At 40.5% G+C, this 22095-nt stretch overlaps 1 protein-coding gene across 3 annotated transcripts in view; it reads left to right on the top strand.

Moving 5' to 3' along the window:
• Positions 1 to 14244, top strand: part of PLPP4 (phospholipid phosphatase 4) — a 125001-nt gene extending 110757 nt beyond the window's left edge. For 2 of the 3 annotated variants that reach the window (XM_087964436.1, XM_087964437.1), the window contains exons 7-8: positions 16 to 94; positions 13821 to 14244. In XM_087964436.1, coding sequence (XP_087820562.1) covers positions 16 to 94; positions 13821 to 13971 — 230 coding nt within the window. In that variant the 3' untranslated portion in view covers positions 13972 to 14244. The remainder of the gene's footprint in view (positions 1 to 15; positions 95 to 13820) is intronic. The other variant, XM_026668501.2, reaches the window with a different exon arrangement.
• Positions 14245 to 22095: the final 7851 nt, after the last annotated feature.

Below are 22095 nucleotides of genomic sequence, written 5' to 3'. Positions count from 1 at the left end.
AATATGTCTATTCAGGTTTGCTAGATGAATTCATATTGAAGTATGGTTTTAAGAAATGTATTCCACCAAGAGGCACAATTATTCACATGATAAAGTAAGTACTGTACAATTACAATTTCTAAATAGTGAATATAGTAGTCCACGGGGACTACTATATGTCCATTACAGCAGCATATGCTAGTCTTTGAAGTTGAAAGAGATAGAACTGGAATAACTCAACTAGCTGCATTTTTTTTGACTGTGTATTGGGGGAGGAAGAAAGCAAAGAATTTATTAATGACGTATTTTTCTGCAGATGATCCAAAGGGGTCACATCCTGAACTAATGGTTGTACAAAAATCAATTCTAATCAGCATCTTTAAGCTGCTTGTTTTCATGCTGAAATCAGCCAGAAATGAAGCTGGCTTAAGAAATTGCTGTCTAGATTTCCAACTTTGGCAGTGATGCTAAACAGGTGTTCTTTTTGGATAGTGTTACCATGATTGGTTGATTCTCCTGCTTTCCATCTGTTTTCCACCTGTCCTTATTTATGTTAAATTTATATTTACCAATCAATCAATCAATCAATAAATAAATATTTAACACAAAAATAGTTTGTCGGGAAAGCGACTACCTGCGAAGGCTGCTTGATTGGAGCTGAAAGGTGAAAACAGAAGTATGCTTCATCCCATATTGGGTAGGCCAGGTTGCCCTGATAAAAAACACTTGTCCTTGTTTATGTTTATGTGTAAACAACTTTCTTAGCCATGGCCAGGTCTTCAATAGCATATTGATTCTGTTACTAGAAGACTCATTCAATAGCCATTGAATGTAGCAAGTACACCAGATATTTGAAGAAGTAAAAAAGCATTGGAAGAGCATCTGAAGGACAGTGAAAAAGTTACATTAAAGTTAGTACACCACTAAGGTTTATTGAATATTGGAGAGACCAAACTGGCCTACAAGAATGACCAAATGAAAAACAGAAAAGAGACATAACTAGCTAAGTCAATAAAATTCCCAAATCTAGTCTAACTATGCAACCAACCATAACAATAATAATAACACATAGATAATGGCACTTAAAAAAAAGACGTATGACTGGTTTTCTTACTTACAACTTTTGCAGCATCCCCAGAGTCATATGATCAAAATTCAGATGCTTTGCAACTGGCATGCATTTATGCCAATTTTATGGTGATCATTTTTGTAACCTTCCCAGATGACTTTCAAGAACCAAAGGCAATGGGAAAATCCAGGTTCACTATCATGATTCACAACATGGAGTGATTCATTTACCAACTGTGTGTGGAAAAAGTTGTAAAGTGGGACACAACTGCCTTGCTTAGCAACTAAAATTTGGGGGGTCGTAAGTCAAGGATTACCTGTAGTTGCTTTAACAATTACTGGTTATTTTAGGAGCTAAATTTTACAGAGCGATGCCTGCATATCTAACATGTTGATCTGGTTGTAATTTTCCAACCGGGAATAAGATCTGGATGTGCTAATGGGAATAATTATACATTTTCATCTTTGATTCACCATAATAAGTATCTCTAGAGATAAAGAACAAACCTTAAAAATCACATAGAAAATAAAGACTTTGTTGTTGTTGTTTTCCAATAATTTTCTTATGTCTTAAGCTTTAGGGAAAGGAAATTCTTGTAGAAACTACTCTATAGATTATTACAAGTATTAAATTAATTATAAATGCAGATAAACTGATGCAGATTAGATCTTGGGCATGTATAGACCTTTTATTCAGTGTTTGTAGTCTCCAGAGTCTCATCTCAAATTATTTGCCAAATAGAAACAGCACAATTGTTGAGTTTGGGCAGTGAAAAAGAACACACACAAACAAACCCCTTTTGTTAAAACCAGTTTTTATATTACATGAACTCCCTGAGATTACAGTGAAAGCTTTTCATGTGATCCTAGACACAGAAATTTTCTCATCTTGCTCTAGGTTTACCCAGGAAGTGGCAGGGCTTCCCTCCCATTGGATGTTTAAAATTAGTCATATATAATTTGACATACCATCACTTATGGTGCTGCTCTTGAAGGCCACATGGAAGCTTCAACTGATCCAGCATGCAGTGGTGTAAGCAGATGGCCTCAATGTGCCCCTGTGACACTTCTGCTTTGTGAGGTGTAATGGTTGCCAGTTTGCTTCCAGGTATGATTCAAGATGCTGATTGATAGCTATAAAGCCCTATATGGCATAATGCTTGGTTACACAAGGAACCACCTGTCTCTCATAGTATCTGTTCTATCTTGGAGAGTGGGCGCAATAACAGAGACGAGACATCGATTAGTGACTCCAACTCTTTATTTGTGACTTCAGGAACAGAGCAACGAGAATAGCAACAGCAGCTCCTTTTATAGAGCTGGCTGCTGTCAAAGCGTCCAATGGTTTAAGTTTGCCGCGCTTGGAGCGTCCAATCGCGGCAGCCCGTTAACTAGCCAATCAGACCAGTCCAGAATGACCAATCACGACTCGCTGTCAACGGACCAATCAAATGTGCAGGCTTACAAGCCTGCTTGTGGAACGGCCAGTCAGGTTTGCAGGCTTACGAGCCTGCTAGTTCGGAACACTCCTCCCCTCTAGGTTCCGTCTCAGGGGTGGGGTGATGTATTCGCACAGGTAGGCAGGTCTTCGCACCTGTCTACCTGATTTGTGCTGTTCAACCTGCCTTAGCTCGGATTCTGGTTCTGGTGGGTTGTTTAACGGTGACCTGGCTTCTATGCTGGGTATCCTTGGAGGTGACTCAGGGATGCCTTCAACGTTACCCTCGTCCCTGTCGTCTGGGTCCTCCGAATTTGCTGACCCCGCTCGGCTGCTGTTGCCTGGGGAAGCGATCATCTGCCACGGGTCCTCTCCTTCAGGTGAGTATGCTGGGCTTGGTTGTGCAAACTGCGGGCTTGCGTGTCTTGGAGCAGGTATAATTTCGTTTTCAAAATCCTCGGTTTCCCTTCCCCCTCTGGTTCCGATTTCAGAGTTCGTAGAGGGGGTAGTTATCAGCCTTGAACGCAGCTGGTCGATGTGGCATTTCCACAATCTTCCATCTGTGGTTTCTAATCGGTAGGAACGGGGCCCCGTGATTTGTGTTATCTTGGCAGGGACCCACAATGGGTCACCTGTAAAATTCTTAGCGAATACGAGGTCTCCTACCTTGAATTTATGATGTTTGCTGCTGGAACCCAGGGGCTTTTCTGGGGTGTAAGCAGGGTGTAGGCGGTCCAGGTGTGATCTAAGTTTTCTGCCCATCAGAAGTTCGGCTGGGCTTTTGTTTGTGGTGCTGTTCGGTGTAATATGTTGGAGAAGGAGCATTCTGGTGACTCTGTCGTGAATGTTTCCTTGGTCCATTTTGTGTAGGGTTGTTTTAGTAAACTGAACCATTCGTTCAGCCCTGCCATTGGCCGCCGGGTGAGCTGGTGATGTCAGGGCGTGACGTATCCCCTGGTCCGCTAGGTATTGTTTAAACGCCAAGGCGGTAAACTGCGGGCCATTGTCGGAGACCAGGACATCTGGAAATCCGTGTGTTGCAAACAGCCTGTTTAGTTTTTTGATGACTGCTTCTGTGGTGGTGGTCTTCATCTTGTTCACCTCGAGCCAGTTCGAGTAGGCGTCTACTGTTATTAGAAAAGTATGTCCTTTTGTAGGTCCCGCAAAATCGATGTGGATGCGGGACCATGGACCCCTGGGCGTTTCCCATTCCGTTGGGGGTGCTTTTGGTGGAGCTGCGCGTGTTTCTTGGCATTTGCTACAGGTGGCAACCCAGGCTTCGATTTGTCTGTCCATACCTGGCCACCATGCGTAGCTCCTTGCCAGTGCTTTCATTCGTACGATGCCCGGGTGTTCATCGTGCAGCACCTTCAGGACTCGGCGTTGAAGTTTTTCTGGAATGGCTACTCGGTCTCCCCATAACACGCACCCCTTTTGGGAGAAAAGTTCTGTCTGTCTGTTTTTGAAGGGTTTGAACTTGTCGTTGGGTTCGATTTCTGGCCATCCCCTCTCCACCCAGCTGAGGACTTGCGCCAGACAAGGGTCTTTTTTTATTTCTAATGCGATATCCTGCGCAGTTAGTGGAGGTGAGGGAAGCATCTCTATTTGTAGCGTGGAAAGTGTAGGAGCTGGGTCATCTAGGAACTCTGGCAATGGTGAACGGCTTAAGGCGTCAGCATGGGGAATGGCTTTCCCCAGTCGATGTCTTAATTGGTAGTCGTACGTGGCTAAGAACTCCGACCATCGTGTCATTCTTGGTGATAGGATGTGGGGAGTTGGTTTATCCCCTGCTAGAATGCCAAGCAATGGCTTGTGGTCTGTGATTATGGAAAAGGATCGTCCATATACGTATTCGTGGAACCTTTTAATTGCGGATACAATAGCAAGGGCTTCTTTATCTAATTGACTATAGTTCCTTTCAGTTTTTGACAAACTTCTTGAAAAGAATGCGATAGGCGCCTCCATACCGTTTGGTAGAACGTGGCTCAGGATGGCTCCTACTCCAAAAGGTGAAGCGTCACAAGTCACAGTCAAGGGTAGTGTCTCGTTATATTGGATTAACATTGCATCAGATGTGAGAAGGTCTTTGACTTGTTGGAAAGCTTGCTCCTCTCGACGTCCCCAAAGCCAGGAAGCCTTCTTGTCGAGGAGCCTATGCAGGGATTCAGCAACAGTCGCCTTCTGGGGTAGGAAGATGTTATAAAAGTTAATGAGGCCCAGGAAGGCTTGGAGGTCTGTCTTGTTTCTGGGTCTTGGAGCATTTTTAATAGCTGCTAATTTCTTTTCGGTAGGGTGAATACCTTGCTTGTCAAGAAGGTAACCAAGAAATTCAACCCTCTCAGTGCATAATTGGCACTTGTCCTTCTTGACTTTGAGTCCTGCGTCCTGGAACTTTTGTAGGACAGTTCTTAGGCGTTTTTCTAATTGACTATCAATACATCATCGAAATAGGGTACAACTCCTTTTATGCCCTGTAGCAACCTTTCCATCAAACTTTGAAAAATGCCAGGTGCTACGCTTACTCCGAACTGGAGTCTATTACATTTGAACGCACCCCTGTGCGTGACTATAGTCTGGGCTTCAGCGGTCTTTGCGTCTACTGGCAGCTGCTGATACGCTTGGGCTAGGTCAAACTTAGCGAATACTTTTCCGCCCCCGAGCGAGTGAAGAAGGTGTTGGACCATGGGTACTGGATAGGCGCTCTGTTGAAGCGCGTGATTCAGGGTGGCCTTGTAATCCCCACAAATTCTCAGGGATCCGTCAGGTTTTATGGGGGTTACTATTGGGGTCTCCCACCGGGCGTGGTCGATGGGTTCTAACACGCCCTGTGCTATTAATTTGTCCAATTGTTCGTCAATTTTCAGTTTGAGGGCAAATGGAACTCGGCGTGGCTTTAGACGGATGGGTGCGATATCAGGGCAGAGATTAAACGAAATGGGGGACCCCTTGTACTTGCCTAATTGCTCGGTGAAAACGTCTTGGAAATCCCGGATGAGGGCCGCCTCCCAGTCTTCGCTTACAGTCTGGTTGATGCCTGCCAATTCGATTCCTAATGGCGCGAACCACTGTAATCCCAATAAACTGGGTCAGTCTCTGTCAATGATGGTGAGAGGTAGAGTTGCGGTGTGGTCTTTAAACGAGACCTGGACGTGACTGGAACCAGGAACCGGGATTCGATTGCCTTGGTAGTCCTTTAATATGAGTCTCTGGGTGCGGAGATCCTGGCGGCGGATGTCAGGAATCAGTTGCTTGAGAGTTTTCCAGGAGACCATTGATAGGGATGACCCGGAGTCGACTTCCATGATGCACGGTCTGTCTTCGATAGTGACCCTTACCCAGATTTTTTTGCATCTACTGATGAGGCGTGGCCGATGATGACGGTCTGATGTGCCTCATCTCGTCTGGTATTGGTGGCAAGCATTCGGTTTCTGTTGTATGGGCTCCACTGGGTGTTTGGGCGGTCCCGATTTGATGGGTGGTTGCCCGCTGTCTGCCGGAAGGTATTTTCGTTCCTCTTGGGGCTGGATACTCGTTTACTTCTGCAGACCTTGGCGATGTGGCCCCTTTTATCACAGGTACGACAGATGGCGTCTAGGAACCTGCAATCTGCTCGTGGGTGGTTTCCCCCGCATCCGGCGCACTGGAAGTTGGGTTTACGACCTCGCTGGTCTCGCTGGTCGCGCTCTGATCTGAGTCTATTGACTTCTTCCTCTTCTCCTTCTGATGAAGACTCGATGTCTTCATGGTGGGCTGTTGTTGTGTGTCTCTCTGTGGGTGTTGGGATGTCGCTGGCGAGTTGGCGGCTGGATCCATTTGCTCGGCGCATTCGAGCCGCTGACTTCCTGGTTGCTTCTGCTGCAGTAGCATCCGCTATGGCATCTGCGAGGGCGATATCCCCTTTTGCCATAATCTTGCTTTGGATGGTGAGGTCTCTTAGACCCAGGACAATCCGATCCCTCATGGCTTCTTCCAGATTCGCGAAGCCACATAGTCCACCCAAATTTCTTAGGTCAGCTACAAAGTCCCCGATGCTCTTGCTTTCCCGTTGGTCCCTCTGATAAAACTCGTGTCTTCTGATGAGGGTTGGAACCGCTGGGGCGTAATGAGCCCTGAGAATGGGAGCGAGGGTGTCCCAATCCATAGTTTTGACTTCAGCTGGTTTCGCTAGCGCCTTTGCCATTTTGAAAACGGCGGGTCCGCAATGCGTTAGGAACACCGCGCGTTTTTTTCCAGGCGTAGCATCCTTCAGATTATTGGTTTCCAGGAACATTTGGAACCTGTCCATATACGAGTCCCAATCTTCGTTGGCTGGATCAAACGGAGCGGGTGGTATTGCGCTGCTGGTCATTCTGCCGTTTTCTGCGCGTTGTCAGCCACGTGCTCTGCCAATACTTTGCGAGTGTTTCAGTCAGCTCTTATCGTCTCCGCATCCCATCCTCGTCGCCAGTGTTCTATCTCGGAGAGTGGGCACAATAACGGAGATGAGACATCGATTAGTGACTCCAACTCTTTATTTGTGACTTCAGGAACAGAGCAACGAGAATAGCAACAGCAGCTCCTTTTATAGAACTGGCTGCTGTCAAAGCGTCCAATGGTTTAAGTTTGCCGCGCTTGGAGCGTCCAATCGCGGCAGCCCGTTAACTAGCCAATCAGACCAGTCCAGAATGACCGCTGTCACGACTCGCTGTCAACAGACCAATCAAATGTGCAGGATTACGAGCCTGCTTGTGGAACGGCCAGTCAGGTTTGCAGGCTTACGAGCCTGCTAGTTTGGAACAGTATCTGCTTGACCAGAGCTGGCACACTCTGGAGTCCTTCACCTAAGCAATGCCACACATCTTCTCTATGGCAGCACTTGCCCTTTGGAATGAGGTTCCTTGTGAGATCCGAATGTCTTTGAACTTTCCTTTCAACTTAAGATTGTTTTCTTTTAATGTTTCCACCCATTATCCTGTTTTCTCTGCTTTTATTTTGTTCTTATTGTTTTAATTGTTATATTTTTCATGTTTTAAATGAGTTGTAAACCTCTCAGAGTTCCAGTAGTAGCAATAGCACATAGACTTATACACTGCTTTACAGTGCTTTACAACCCTCTCTAAGTGGTTTACAGAGTCAGCATATATATATATATATATATATATATATATATATATATATATATATATATATATATATATATATATATATATATATATAAAACAATTTGGGTCCTCATTTTACTGACCTTGGAAGGATGCAAGTCAACCTTGAGTCTGGTGAGACTTGAACTGCCAAACTTCTGGCAGCCAACAGTCAGCAGAAGTAGTCTGCAATACTGCATTCTAACCACTGCGCCACCATGACAATAATAGTAGTTAATTTAATTAATTATGTCAGAATATCTATGGGTATTCTACTTCAGTGTTTTTTAAAACGAGCTCTCTTTTAATTATCTAAAAATGTTTTTAATGAACAGGTGTGCATAGACAATCTAACAACAATTGGAAGTCCATTGTAAATAAAAAGAATATGTCTGATACATAAAAATACATAAAAATATTAGGGATGCAAATGGATCTGAAGAGATTTTCACAAATACAACATTTTTTTCAAGTACGTGGGACACACTGCGAGGTCCAGGATATGGTATACCTCTTGACAAGATACTTATTTTGTCCTTCAGCGTTCTGAAAATGTAAGATATGTAAACTTTTCAATTCTCTTAACCTATACATGATTATATAGAATATATGCAAGGAACAAATGCACTGATAAATTTACCTCTTTATGGTAAGCAAGATAAAATTTATATTTAGTATTAATAAATACAAAGCAGAACAACACAAAATCTGCACATAGAAACAAAACTATAGGAGACCCTTGTCTGAAATACAAGAGTTCTCATAATGTCTCCATCACAACAACAAGGCATAATTTCTAGTGAACAAGGCTGTTTGAGATATGTTTTGTTTCAGTATTTTCCATATTTCTCTTTATATCATCTGTTCACAAACATAAATTGGAAGTGTAAGGGTTGCAAACAAGAGTTGGAAAAATCATTCTTCACAAAATTATATGTGTTTGACAGATGTGTGGGATACACCACAGATTTTTGTAACAGGAATATTAATATGGAGAGGCAAAATCATTCTTTTGCTTTAGCCATTCATCGCACTAGATTATTTTTATTTGATTTCCTACCACTGAAATGTAAAATACATGTTAATATTCTCAACATTGCGCTTATTTGAAAGTAGCAGTGGTCTCATTTTATTTATTTTTTTAATTTAAAAAATTATAAAATAACTCCATGCAATTAATAATGCTGTTTGTTTTAAAACTACGTTCAGATATTTCAAAAGACTTAAAAATCCTAATGCCTTAGTTCATTGAGATAATGAGATTGTATTTGTCTTAAAATAATTTGAGTACAAAATTATACTTTAATTAGTTTCAGGGTTTAATGTACAGCTACCAGCACCATTTGTTAACTCTTTAATTCATTGTCTTGTAAATATAGGATTTAAGTTCATAAAGATGTCCATGTGTTTGAACATTTCAAATTGTCTTGCTTAAATAGAAATTTTTAGCTGCTGAATTTAGCTACCAAATTTCTTTGAACCAAAATACTTTACCTTAGAACAGAAGCCATCTCCTTAACTTTTAGGGAGTCCTTGAGTTAACAGTTTGTTTAGCGACTGTTCAAAGTTGCATAAAAATAGCAACTTATGACTGCTTTTCACATTTATGACCAATGCAGCATCCCTTTGCTCATGGGATCAAAATTGAGATGCTTGGCACATGACTCATATTTATGACTGTTGCCGTGTCCTGGGGTCATGTGATCATCTTTTATGATCTTCTGTCAAGCAAAGTCAGTAGGAAAGCCACATTTACTTAACAACTGTAGTACTAACTTAACAATTGTGGTGATTCACTTAACCAAGGGCAGGGGTGGGATTCTACCAGTTCACACCTATTCACTAGAACCGGTTGTTAACATTCTAAGCAGTTCAGAGAACTGGTTGTTAGAAGAAATTACTGGCTTAATCCTGTTAAGAAGGCAGGAAGGAAACATTCTGGTGTTGCTTATAGAAACTGTCTCTCCATTAACCCTTATTACATTCTTGGCAGGACTAGACTTCCTGTCTCAGGAACTTCTCTGGAGTTATTTTCCCCTCCTTTGCTGGTACTTTACTTGTGTGGAGTGACCATTCAAAGTTACAATGGCACTGAAAAAAGTGACTTATGGCCATTTTTCACACTTACGACTGTTGCAGCATCCCCACAGTCATGAAAGGCCAGGCGAGGAGATGCGTGCTTTGATGTGAGTGATATTGAGTTGGTCATGCCCAGCCAATAACATGACCACCAAGCCACACCCACCCAGTCACATGACCACCAAGCCATGCCCACCACCTAGGCCACACCCACAGAACCAGTTGTTAAAAATTTTGAATCCCACCCCTGACCAAGGGTCTTCAAACTTGGCAAGTTTAAGACTTGTGAACTTCAACTCCCAGAATTCCTGAGACAACATGATTGGAGGAGGAATTCTGGGAGTTGAAGTCCACAAGTCTTAAAGCTGTCAAGTTTGAAGACCCCTACACTTAATGATTGTGACAAGAAGGTTGTAAAATGGGGCAAGATTAATTACCAATTGTTTTGCTTAGCAACAGATAATTTTGGGATAAATTGTAGTGGTAAGTTGAAGACTATCTGTATTATTTTCCTTGATTGGCCTTTGCATCAGTCCTAGAAAAATTTTAAGGATCTCATTAGACCTAGCATTTATGTAAAATAATTTTAAAAGCTAAAACTGAAATTTACCAATTGACTATTTATAAAACTATAATATTTTCTATGAAGTCAATTGCATTAGCCATAAGGGTTTAAAAGATATATGTTTTGATGCGTATAAATCAGCTTATACAATGTTGGATTTGACTTTCCCAGTTGGATATTTATAAGCAGGCCCACTCATGTCATTGTTGCTACTATGGTAGGTGCTTCCTTTGAACATTTATGCTTTTATTTTATAGAATTGGAGGATAATTGGAAGACTCTTAGGATGATTGTTGTTTTGCCCAATATCTGATGCCATGAGGGGTTTAAATTCTCTTTCTTAATAACTGATTGATAAAATTGATAGAATTATAAAGATACATTTTGGCTTTTATCTACTGCATCTTTTGTGATGGGATTACATAGCAGAGGTTCTTTTGGAAAACAGTAGCTGAAGCCTACATATTCTAGCATCTCAGCATAAAGTGAACATATCAGATGGTTTAATGGAGGCATTGTGCTATATAAAAACTACTGCACACCATTCATACTGATTCAGGCCATTCAGAAAGTGATAGAAGTGAACTTTTCAATGAAATGAAATTTTGAAATCCTATGATGCTTTCTCTTTGTGTCAAGTATGAGTAATTTACTAATAGCAGTCCAGCATTCTAAAAGCTTCACATGAGCCTGTGCTTATACAATTGTTGTTTATTACATGTATAGGCTGCCTGACTTCCAGCAACTCTGGGCGGTTTGAAATATTTTCCATTTATAAGATTTTACTCTTGGGAAAAAAGGGGAAAAAGTTGGAATGCAAAATGATTTGTATTATATAGATCAGTGGTCATCAACCAGTGGACCAGGGACAAGAAAATTTTGGTAGTCCTCAGAGAAATGTCACCCCCCACAAAGCATCTCCGAAAGCAATTAATCCAGGCTGCATAGGAACACAAGGCTTCGCCACCCACATGACCCGTGGCAACACAAGGCTTGCGTCGCTTGCATTTCAGACAACATGAGGTAGTGAAGGGAGGGGGAAAGGGCAGAGGGGGAACTTGCCCCACACGCCTTGCCTGGCCACCGGGCTGCTTCTTTCCACTTCTTTCTTCTGCTTTTGGCGGCATGCAAAGAAAGCAGCAAAAGTCTTTCTTTCTCTCCACCAAACTCTACCAGAAATGAGTCTTTGGTACCCTGCAAGGCTTCCTGCTCCAAGAGGCTGCGCCGGTACAACAAATCTCACAAACACTTTGGAGGAGAGAAAGAAAGACTTCTCTCTCTCTCTCTCTCTCTCTCTCTCTCTCTCTCTCTCTCTCTCTCTCTCTCTCTCTCTCTCTCTCTCTCTCTCTCCCTCCCTCCCTCCCTCCCTCCCTCCCTCCCTCCAGAACAGAGCTGGAGATGGTATCCTGTGATTCCAAGTACCCATTTTTGATAGGAAAATGGGATTTTCGCAGGTTCTCTGGTCTGTGGGATTTAAAATTATGAGTTTGGTGATCCCTGAGGTCCAAAAGGTTGGTGACCCCTGATATAGATGATAATGAAATCTCACTGCCCGTTGCTGCTGATAGCAGAGTGGAGGAGTACTGGAATAGCTCCTCCTCCCCCCCAAAATAGCTTTGCTTTAAGTGGTTCCATCCTATCAGCATATCATATAACAAGTGTAATTTTGTAGAGCCGGAGTTTCTATCTTGGGTAAAACCACATAGCAAAACAGAAAAGACTCTCATTGGTATTCCTCCCTGCATCTGTTGTTTTTATACAAGATCTATTATTAGTTACTAATTTCCCCTTTCCAGACATGTACCCAAAATGTTTAGTGGGTTATTGATTGTGTAAGTGCTCTGGAAATATATTTCAAGTTAGCCTCCTCGATAAACAAGAAATAATTCAGAAAAGCATTCTGAGCTTATCGGCAGGGCTGTAGTCAAGCCAAAGTCCACCTTAGTTCATTATTTCATTTCTCACAACAGCCAGCCAGACATTGATCAGTCTTACCAGGAAATGGCCAGCAGATAAACCAGTATTGCTTTGTGGTAAAGCTACCGTAACAGAATCTTGCAAGTGCAATTTTCAGCTGCAGGTTATGCTGTCTCTTATTGGACTATTTCCTAGGCAACATCATCCATCTCCTAAGGTCTTTCCCAAATTACAGATACGGTCCTATGATATGCTTGTTCCCGAGCAGCCAGGACTTGGAGGAACACTGCCCCAATCTGAAGGTAACAATGAGTCTTCAGAACTAAGTCTTTATGGACCAGCCATCCATAAAATTAGGTTATCCCCTCTTAAAGCCATCCAAGATTGTGGCTTCTGTCTCAATGAATTTTACTGGTTAGCTATATTTAATGTTAAGAAGAGCTTTCATAGTTCTGTGCTAAATCTCCTTCCAATCAGCTCACTACTTCATACACAAATATGATTGCCATGCCTATATGGGAATGCAAATAGATTACTTGAACATAAGAGGATCTTAATAGTTATCTGGGTTAAATTTGTTTGATCTTATTTAGATGCTATTTTAAGGGATCAGGAAAAGATTCTTTTGATAACAGTTGAGTCATTCATAGGCTATATTAATGCAAGTCTTATTGGGCATCTTGGGTTAGCTGCCATCCTAATTCCCATTTTCTTGGGAACACTGCAACATGTTTCTGCAGTACAGAATGGTATATTAAAATGGTGCCTAGGCAGCACTGAGAGTAAGGCAAGGTAGAATATTTATTACAACAGTGCAATGCTTTGAATTCAACATAGTACAAGCTGTATCTCTTTGAAACAGCTGTGTGATTCTGGAAACAGTACAGAATGTACATATTGTCAGCTTTGGAAGACATATTAGCACCAGACGCTTCCACACTGTCACATTCTTGAGCCTGGGAAATGGGAGAGGGGAATTTCTTGGAGTATATGTGGTTAGACATAATAGCGTTCTTCTTCCAAATCAAGGTCATGTTATTTCTGCACCTGGTTGAGCAGATGTCTCAAGTTGGGACGGATTGGGGCATGTGATGCGATGATGAGTGCAGGGGGTGGATTTGTAATTTTTTACTTATTGCAAGGAAACCCAGAACTTTCAGTTTCGGGATTTCCCAGATGTGCCAGTTTACTACCCAAATAAAAAAGAACTTTTGAGAGGATGTCTGTTTCAGAGTTATTTGTTGGAGTGGCAGTTTTCTCGAACGCTGACATATATATTGTATGTAGCTGGAGGGGAAGTAGCTTCTTTAAGGAAGTTGTCTACTGATGCAAACTTTAACTACACATTTGAATAAAAGTTGGCTATAGGAATAACAGTGCATTTTGAACTCCCCTAAAGTATTTATTTTGGTCTGAGATTCTTGCCAATCCTGTTAACCGTTTTTGGGAACGTTTGCCCCACATTTTAAGAAAACCTGCTACTTGTTGGAGATTTGCTAATATTTTTTTCTGCTTACACGTCAGGTATTTTTCTGAAGGTGTCATAAAAATAATCTTCAAGTAGAAAGGAACCCAAAAGTAGCTTCAGAACATTCCTACGTTATTCTTTCAATAGTAATATATCTTTATTTTCTTTTTCTTTCTTCACGGCTAGATGCTTTCGTTGGAGGAGTCATTGGCCTTATATTTGCTTACATTTGCTACAGACAACATTACCCTCCTTTGGGCAACATGGCTTGTCACAAACCATATGTCAGTCTGCTAATTCAGACATCAATGAAGAAAGAAGACACATCTACAGCTGATAATGCTACCAACCTTCCTCTAGAAGGGATAACAGAAGGCCCAGTATGACTAATACATATGCAGGATGAACTTTTAGCTCTTTCATACATTCCGCCAAATCCAAACGGTATCTTTGCATAATCAGTGTTTTTTAACAGCCACAACAGCCTTTCTTGCCTTTTTACTTTTACTGACTATTTTCTTTGCACTCATGTGTATCCTCTGTTGTTATTTTCCCTTTTCTGTTTCCTATGTTTTTTTTAAATACAGGTGAAACTCGAAAAATTAGAATATTGTGCAAAAGTTCATTTATTTCAGTAATGCAACTTAAAAGGTGAAACAATTATATCAGATAGACTCATTACATGCAAAGCAAGATAGTTCAAGCCATGATGTGTCATAATTGAGATGATTATGGCTTACAGCTCATGAAAACCCCAAATCCACAATCTCAGAAAATTAGAATATTGTGAAAAGGTTCGATATTCTAGGCTCAAAGTGTCATACTCTAATCAGCTAATTAAGCCATAACACCTGCAAAGGGTTCCTGAGCCTTTAAATGGTCTCTCAGTCTGGTTCAATAGGAATCACAATCATGGGAAAGACTGCTGACCTGACAGTTGTGCAGAAAACCATCATTGACACCCTCCATAAGGAGGGAAAGCCTCAAAAGGTAATTGCAAAAGAAGTTGGATGTTCCCAAAGTGCTGCATCAAAGCACATTAATAGAAAGTTATGTGGAAGGGAAAAGTGTGGAAGAAAACGGTGCACAAGCAGCAGGGATGACTGCAGCATGGAGAGGAGTGTCAGGAAAAGGCCATTCAAAAGTGTTGGGGACTTTCACAAGGAGTGGACTGAGGCTGGAGTCAGTGCATCAAGAGCCACCACACACAGATGGATCCTGGACATGGGCTTCAAATGTCGTATTCCTCTTGTCAAGCCGCTCCTGAACAACAAACAACGTCAGAAGCGTCTTACCTGGGCTAAAGAAAAACAGACCTGGTCTGTTGCTCAATGGTCCAAAGTCCTCTTTTCTGATGAGAGCAACTTTTGTATCTCATTTGGAAACCAAGGACCCAGAGTCTGGAGGAAGAATGGAGAGGCACACACTGCAAGATGCTTGAAGTCCAGTGTGAAGTTTCCACATTCTGCATTGATTTGGGGAGCCATGTCATCTGCTGGTGTTGGTCCACTGTGCTTCATTAAGTCCAGGGTCAATGCAGCCATCTACCAGGAGATTTTGGAGCACTTCATGCTTCCTTCCACAGATGAGCTTTATGGAGATGCTGACTTCATTTTCCAGCAGGACTTGGCACCTGCCCACACTGCCAAAAGCACTAAAACCTGGTTAAATGACCGTGGGATTACTGTGCTTGATTGGCCAGCAAACTCGCCTGACCTGAACCCCATAGAGAATCTATGGGGCATTGCCATGAGAAAGATGAGAGACATGAGACCAAACAATGCAGAAGAGCTGAATGCCGCTATTGAAGCATACTGGTCTTCCATAACACCTTAGCAGTGCCACAGGCTGATAGCTTCCATGCCACGCCGCATTGAGGCAGTAATTGCTGCAAAAGGGGCCCAAACCAAGTACTGAATACATATGCATGCTTATACTTTTCAGAGATCCGATATTGTTCTATGTACAATCCTTGTTTTATTGATTGCATGTAATATTCTAATTTTCTGCTATTGTGGATTTGGGGTTTTCATGAGCTGTAAGCCATAATCATCTCAATTATGACAAATCATGGTTTGAACTATCTTGCTTTGCATGTAATGAGTCTATCTCATATATTAGTTTAACCTTTTAAGTTGCATTACTGCAATAAATGAACTTTTGCATGATATTCTAATTTTTTGAGTTTCACCTGTATTTCAAGAAGATTGCTACAAGGAAGTGATTATTGGTTAAAGGGATAGAGGCAGAACTGAAACTCTTGAAATATTGTTAACTATTACTAACCATGATTTATGAAGCGCCTTTGTGCATATATTTGCTTTGCAAATCATAGCACATTCGTAACAGCCACATGAGGCTGAAAGAGAGTGACATATCCAGTCTTACTCCAATGGACCAGACTGGCTGCTAAGGGGTTATCAAAGCCTTCTTCTAAGAACTAATAGACATTGTCATCTGTGACTGACTCTTTATTTACTTTTCTTAGAGACATTTGATGTATAAAAAAGACAATTTTGTTTATCTATCAGTTATAAATGCAGTTACAGCTGCATGTTTATCTTCCTCTGTGTATCTTCTAGCGGTCTAAGCAAACAAATGTACGGATATGGTGTGTGCATGCGTGTATGTGTGTGTGTTAGTGTGTTTGAATGCTGCATATAATGTTTTGCAAATCCATCAGGACTGGCTACAGTGAAATAAAAGTCTTCAACTTTCAGAAATGGGAGAGCCTAAATATTCAGACTTCCATCCTTCCTGACATAATTGACAGCACAATTATGCAAAGGTGCTGAAACCATCAGCTGGCAATAACATGTACTGAAAAAAAATTATCTGGACACTCTGGAAAAACCCAATATCGTGTGTGTGTGTGTGTTTGCGTGTGTGTGTGTGTGTGTGTGTGTGTGTGTGTGTGTATCCCTTCAGCATATAGTTGTTTAGTTTGGAGCTCAATGAGTTATTTTAAAATGACACTCTACAGTCCTTTGGAACACAACAATCCTTCCCAAATCCTTGGAGAAAGTGACTTAGTGAGCTACAGTCATACTTGCTTAATAGTTTCTGTTGCCTTGATGAATGTGTGGCAGTCGGTTTGGGAATGCTTAATGTTTCTTCTGCACAATATGCACTTAGTAAATTTGTTTGTTTAAAAATGTGTCTGCTACACCTGCAGTTTTTGTATCTTTCTCAAGCATTATATTTGTAAGGTTACTATATAATAATATGTAAATGCATGAAGGGCAATTATTTGATAGCATAGCTGCTAATTATATATAGACCCCATTCTTCCCACCTCTGTAGCAAAAATGAAACTTCTCAAATGGATCCTCCATCATTCCTGGTCCCATCTGATTCAGAAACAGAAATGCAAGGTTGCCTTAAAAGTTAGAAATCTGTCTTCTTTATAATAAGAAAGGTATTGGATATGCTTTATTTCTGTAAGGAGGTAAAAAAGCACACTTCCATTTGATGAACCGGTTTGTTATTTCACAGAAAATCACTAATATACATTGAGTTAAAAAAAAAATCTGATGAATGTTTTTGTACAACCTTTTTTCTTGGTTTTGGAACTTCTCTGCAACACTGGACATCAAAGAAAAATAGATATTGGAGTTAGGGATGCCCAGCTAGAGATCTTTGCCAAGATCAGAGAAATTGTGAGCAACCCTTAATTTCTGACTACACGTTTGGAAGCTATCATCATCTTATTCAGCACTGCACTGAAAATATGTATCTTTTGAAGCAAAGAAGGAAAAATGATATGTTTCAACTTTAAGAATTGTTGATATGGTACTATAGAAGAGGATATTATGTATTAAAATCTTGTGATGAATTAAACATTTTTTTCTTCTCTAATATCTAGCAAGACTATTGGAAGCTCTTTTGATCAAGTCATTGCAGCAGTGCTCTTAGTGTGTCATGGCTGTGCATTGTCTAACTTCTGTGGATGTAGCAAGCATATTTCTGTAAAATATAGCCTTCATTTTCCTTCCTTCTTCTCTCTCTTCCTCCCTCCTTCCCTTCTTTCTGTGATCTTTTCAATAAAAGTTGGAATATATAAGCCCTTTTGAAATAAATCGATTGGAGAATTAGTTTGTAAAAAGGCAAGAATTTTGGGCATTTGTGTATCTCATAAATATTGGATAAGGGATGATACTACTTATCTGAATATATACACCAATGGGAGAAAAATGAATAGATATAACACCAGCATAATATCAGGATTATTTGCCTTTATTCAATAAATATGCAAAGGCATACATTTTGCCTCTCTATGTAGTTTGAAAAGATTTGTAGTAGTTGTCCCTGATGGCCAGATAGCTACATATTCTGTAAATCAATTGTATATTCTATATACATTTCCAGAATGGTACATAAGGAGTTCTATTAACAAGGTGCTCAACATTTTTTATTGGGGTATCTTCTGTACTTCAGTGAAACACTGAAAAATGTTCAGTGTGATACATGGAAAGAAGTAGCAGAATAGGGTTGTGATAACTCTATGGCTTTACTTAGTTTTGGCTAATCCCCAAAGCCTTTGCAGTGAGCAACCATATCTATGGATGTAGCTGGGATTTCAGTTTTACCTGGAGACTCATCTGTTCATGTGCTTTCAGGTATTTCAATGTGATTAGTTGAACAGGTGCAAGGTTTTATCCCAAGGTCATGCTTTTCCTTATCTATGTTTATTTCCTTCCTGAATGGCTGTAATATTGATGTGATGCTATTCCTACTATTTTTGCCCACCTATTTTTAGAATAAAAGTAGAAACTTTGCTTTCAAACAAGGATATTTTTTGATGCTCTCAAATCTACAGTAAGAGTTTGGGCACTATTAAGAAAACATACCCAATGAAAATGAATGGATGATTTAAGCCAGATGAATACCTCATGATCACAGTTTCAAAAGTCACCTTTTCTCATAGGCACCTTAACACAAACACTCTTCTTAAAGCCTTATATACACCTCTCTTCAATATCAGTGTACTTGAAAGCAAACAAAAACAAGTTACACGTCTTAAATGGGAGGACTCCGGATAAAACCAACTTTTTAGTCTCTTGTGTGATTTAATTATTTCACTGACCAAATCACTTCTTTGAATAATTGTAATTATTCAGACTGAATAGAAAAACTTGAGTCCTCTTCTTGGGAGAGCCCTTGTCAAAAAGAACATTCCAATATACAGCAGGTAACATTTCAAAGAAACCTTAATCCCTCCATCTTGCTGGTCTAATACATAAGGCCGTATAACACATGGTTCCAGTTTAAAAGTAAGAAAAATAAAAATAGTTCAGTTGTGGCCTTCTATCTACTATCTAGGGGTGTCAAACTCGCAGGTCTGTGGGTGCATTATGCTCTGGCTACGCCTACCCATGGTTTAGCAAAAGGGGGGGGAGAAGTTGCAATACATCATGTGACAACAATGTGTCATGACGAGTTTGACATCCCTGGTCTACTATATAGAAATTAGAGCTTTTATTATGTTTTCAAATTTAATTTTGTTCTTCCCTCCCTCTCTGGCTGATCTTACACACACACACACACACACACATACACACAAATAGGGCAATGTTGTTATTATGTAGAGTAGCTTTTATGTGAAAATTTGTTTATTTGTTTATTTATTGCTTATTTTTTCCCACCTAGTCATGATCTCTTTTCTGAATAAAATTGCCTTCACAATTTTCTATCTTTATATGGATGATTGAGGTTATGTGCACTTCTGGTGTTATCATGTCATACTGCCTAGTTCTTCAAGGTTTTCCTTCAAAATACTGTATAGTTATAATCTTGCCCCCCCAAAATGGAATTGGTACAGTATGCTGCCAGTTCTTTCTTTTAGGCTCAGCAGATTCCATACGTTTATTTTGAGTGTGGTTAGAAAACGTATTAACAAATAATTTTCACTAATAAAATCTCAGCATCTGATATTCAGTGCTATAAAAATATATACTGTGTTTGGTAAATAGTAGAGGGGGTTTTACATTACAGCAAAAGAATAAAAAGCCTTTTTATTCTAATGGAAGTAATTATTCCAACTGTAAAAAATATATATAACATGTAAATGTGTTGATTCTAATATAATTAAATCTTACACCAGATGTAATGATGTAAAAGTGATAGAAGACTGGGGAAGGTGCAATTATTGGCTCAGGTTAGTACTGGAAGAAAGTATTGGTACAGATCTATGTCTAATTTTGTGATCTTAATGTGAAAGAAATATAAATGCTGTAATCCAACAATAAAAACAACATGAATGTAGGACTTTTACTTCATTTCATTGTAATTTTTACTTTTTTTGTGAAACAACTTGGGTCTTAACATGCAGTGTGGCAGCCTGCTGGACAGCATGTCAGGACTATATAAATGTCTTCTCCTTGCCACCATATATAGCAATCAAATTTCACAACCTGGAGCTCTAGTATCAATAATGGTGTTGCACAGTGTTACAGAAAACATATTTCAGGCAAATTACGAGAGAGACTAAATTCACAGGAGCCAAACTTTTAATAATAAGCATAAAATGTGGGAAATTTAGCTGAACATGTATTTTAAGTTCCCCCCAACAACGTGTTATAGGTAGTTCTTGATGTATGAGCACAATTGAGCCCCACATTTCTGTTAAAGGAGACATTTGTTAAGTGAGTTTTGCCCCATTTTACCACTTTTCTTGCCACTTTTCAGTTGTTAAGTGAATCACCACCATTGCAGTAACAAAGTGGTTAAGTGAATCTGGTTTCCCCATTGAAGGTCGCAAAAGGTGATCACATTACCATGGGATATTGCAACTGTTGTAAATGTGATTCAGTTGCCAAGCATCTAAATTTTGATCATGTGATCATAGCGATTCTGCAACTGTTGTAAGAGTGAAAAATGGTCATAAGCCCCTTTTTTCAATGCTGTAACTTTGAGTGATCACTATGAACTTTGAGTGATCACTATGAACTGTTGCAAGTCAAGGACTACCTGTGTAAGTAGGAGAGCATAAAACAACTTTGAAACATGGGAAGAAAACTGCCTATTGTAACCATTTGCCTGAAATGGTACAGGGCAATGGTCGTCAACCAGTGGGCCAGGGATCACTGTTGGTCTGCGAGAAAGTTTTGGTGGTCTGCAGAGAAAGCCCCAAAGCACCACCCAAAGCAATTAATCCAGGCTGCATAGGAACACAAGGCTTCGCCACCCACATGACCTGTGGGAGCACAAGGCTTGCATCGCTTGCATTGAACAACACGAGGTAGTGAGGGGAGTGGGGAAGGGTGGAGGGAGGAACTTGCCCTACTCACCCCACGCACCTCACCTGGCTACTGGGCTGCTTCTTTCCATTTCTTTCTTCTGCTTTTGGCTGCATGCAAGGAAAGCAGCAAAAGTCTTTCTTTCTCTCCCCCAAACTCCACCAGAAATGAGTCTTTGGGACCCTGCAAGGCATCCTGCTCCAAGAGGCTGTGCCAGCACGACAAGTCTCACAAAGACTCATTTCTGGCAGAGTTTGGGGGAGAGAAAGAATGACTTCTGCTGTTTCCCCCACCTCTCTCTCTCTCTCTCCCTCCCTCCCCCCCTCTCTCTCAGAAGAGAGCTGGACACGGTATCCTATGATCCCAAATAAAGAATGATCAATCGGTAGGAAAATGGGATTTTCGCAGGGTTTCTGGTCCGTGGGATTTAAAATTATGCGTTTGGTGGTCCCTGAGGTCCAAAAGGTTGGCAACCCTTGGTATGGGGTTTCCTGCCTGAGCAGGTGGGGATTGGACTAGAACTATTCTATTCTATTCTATTCTATTCTATTCTATTCTATTCTATTCTATTCTATTCTATTCTATTCTATTCCATTCCATTCCATTTCATTCCATTCCATTATCTGGTGTTTAGATAAGGTGATTTACTCTAGATGTCTCTGACAGGCTCAGTTTGTTGACATAAATATGACAGTGCAATAGTTCTTTTCTACTAATACCAAGAATTATCTGCTGATGCTCTCTGTCTCCAAACAAAAGCAACATTCTTCCATCATATTTATTGTATCTTACTTTTAGGCTACAGTCTTCAAATCAGATCTTGTATTCATTGATATGATCTCAGAAGCAATTAGTGACTTTTGGCTTGTGTTGTATGGAAATTCTGAGCATAATGAAAAGGCCTGGTTAAATAGAGAGGGTATAATAATATATCTGATGGCCAAAACAGCTAGTAATTTTCTAAGTCAGAGCACTTCGGAGAAAAACATCCTCATCTGACTTTATGTTAGTATTAAAATTCAAGGGAGCCAATAGACTTTACCCCAATATTAAACACAATTTCTTTACTCAGCAGGTACATTTACTCAGCAGCTTAAATCTGTTTACCTGGCAGTGAAACATAAGTTAGAGTAGAAAGATGTCAGACTCAGTGGGGGTGGGGTGTTTGGTCTTTTTGTTTGTAACGCAGCTGTAATTTTGTGTATACAAAGAAGTTAAAGATT

The sequence above is a fragment of the Notechis scutatus genome, chromosome 4, assembly GCF_049901735.1.
Source record: "Notechis scutatus isolate UNSWTSFEM ecotype Mainland chromosome 4, rNotScu1.2, whole genome shotgun sequence".
NCBI classification, from domain to species: domain Eukaryota; kingdom Metazoa; phylum Chordata; class Lepidosauria; order Squamata; family Elapidae; genus Notechis; species Notechis scutatus.
This window is presented reverse-complemented; position numbering and strand designations above follow the sequence as displayed.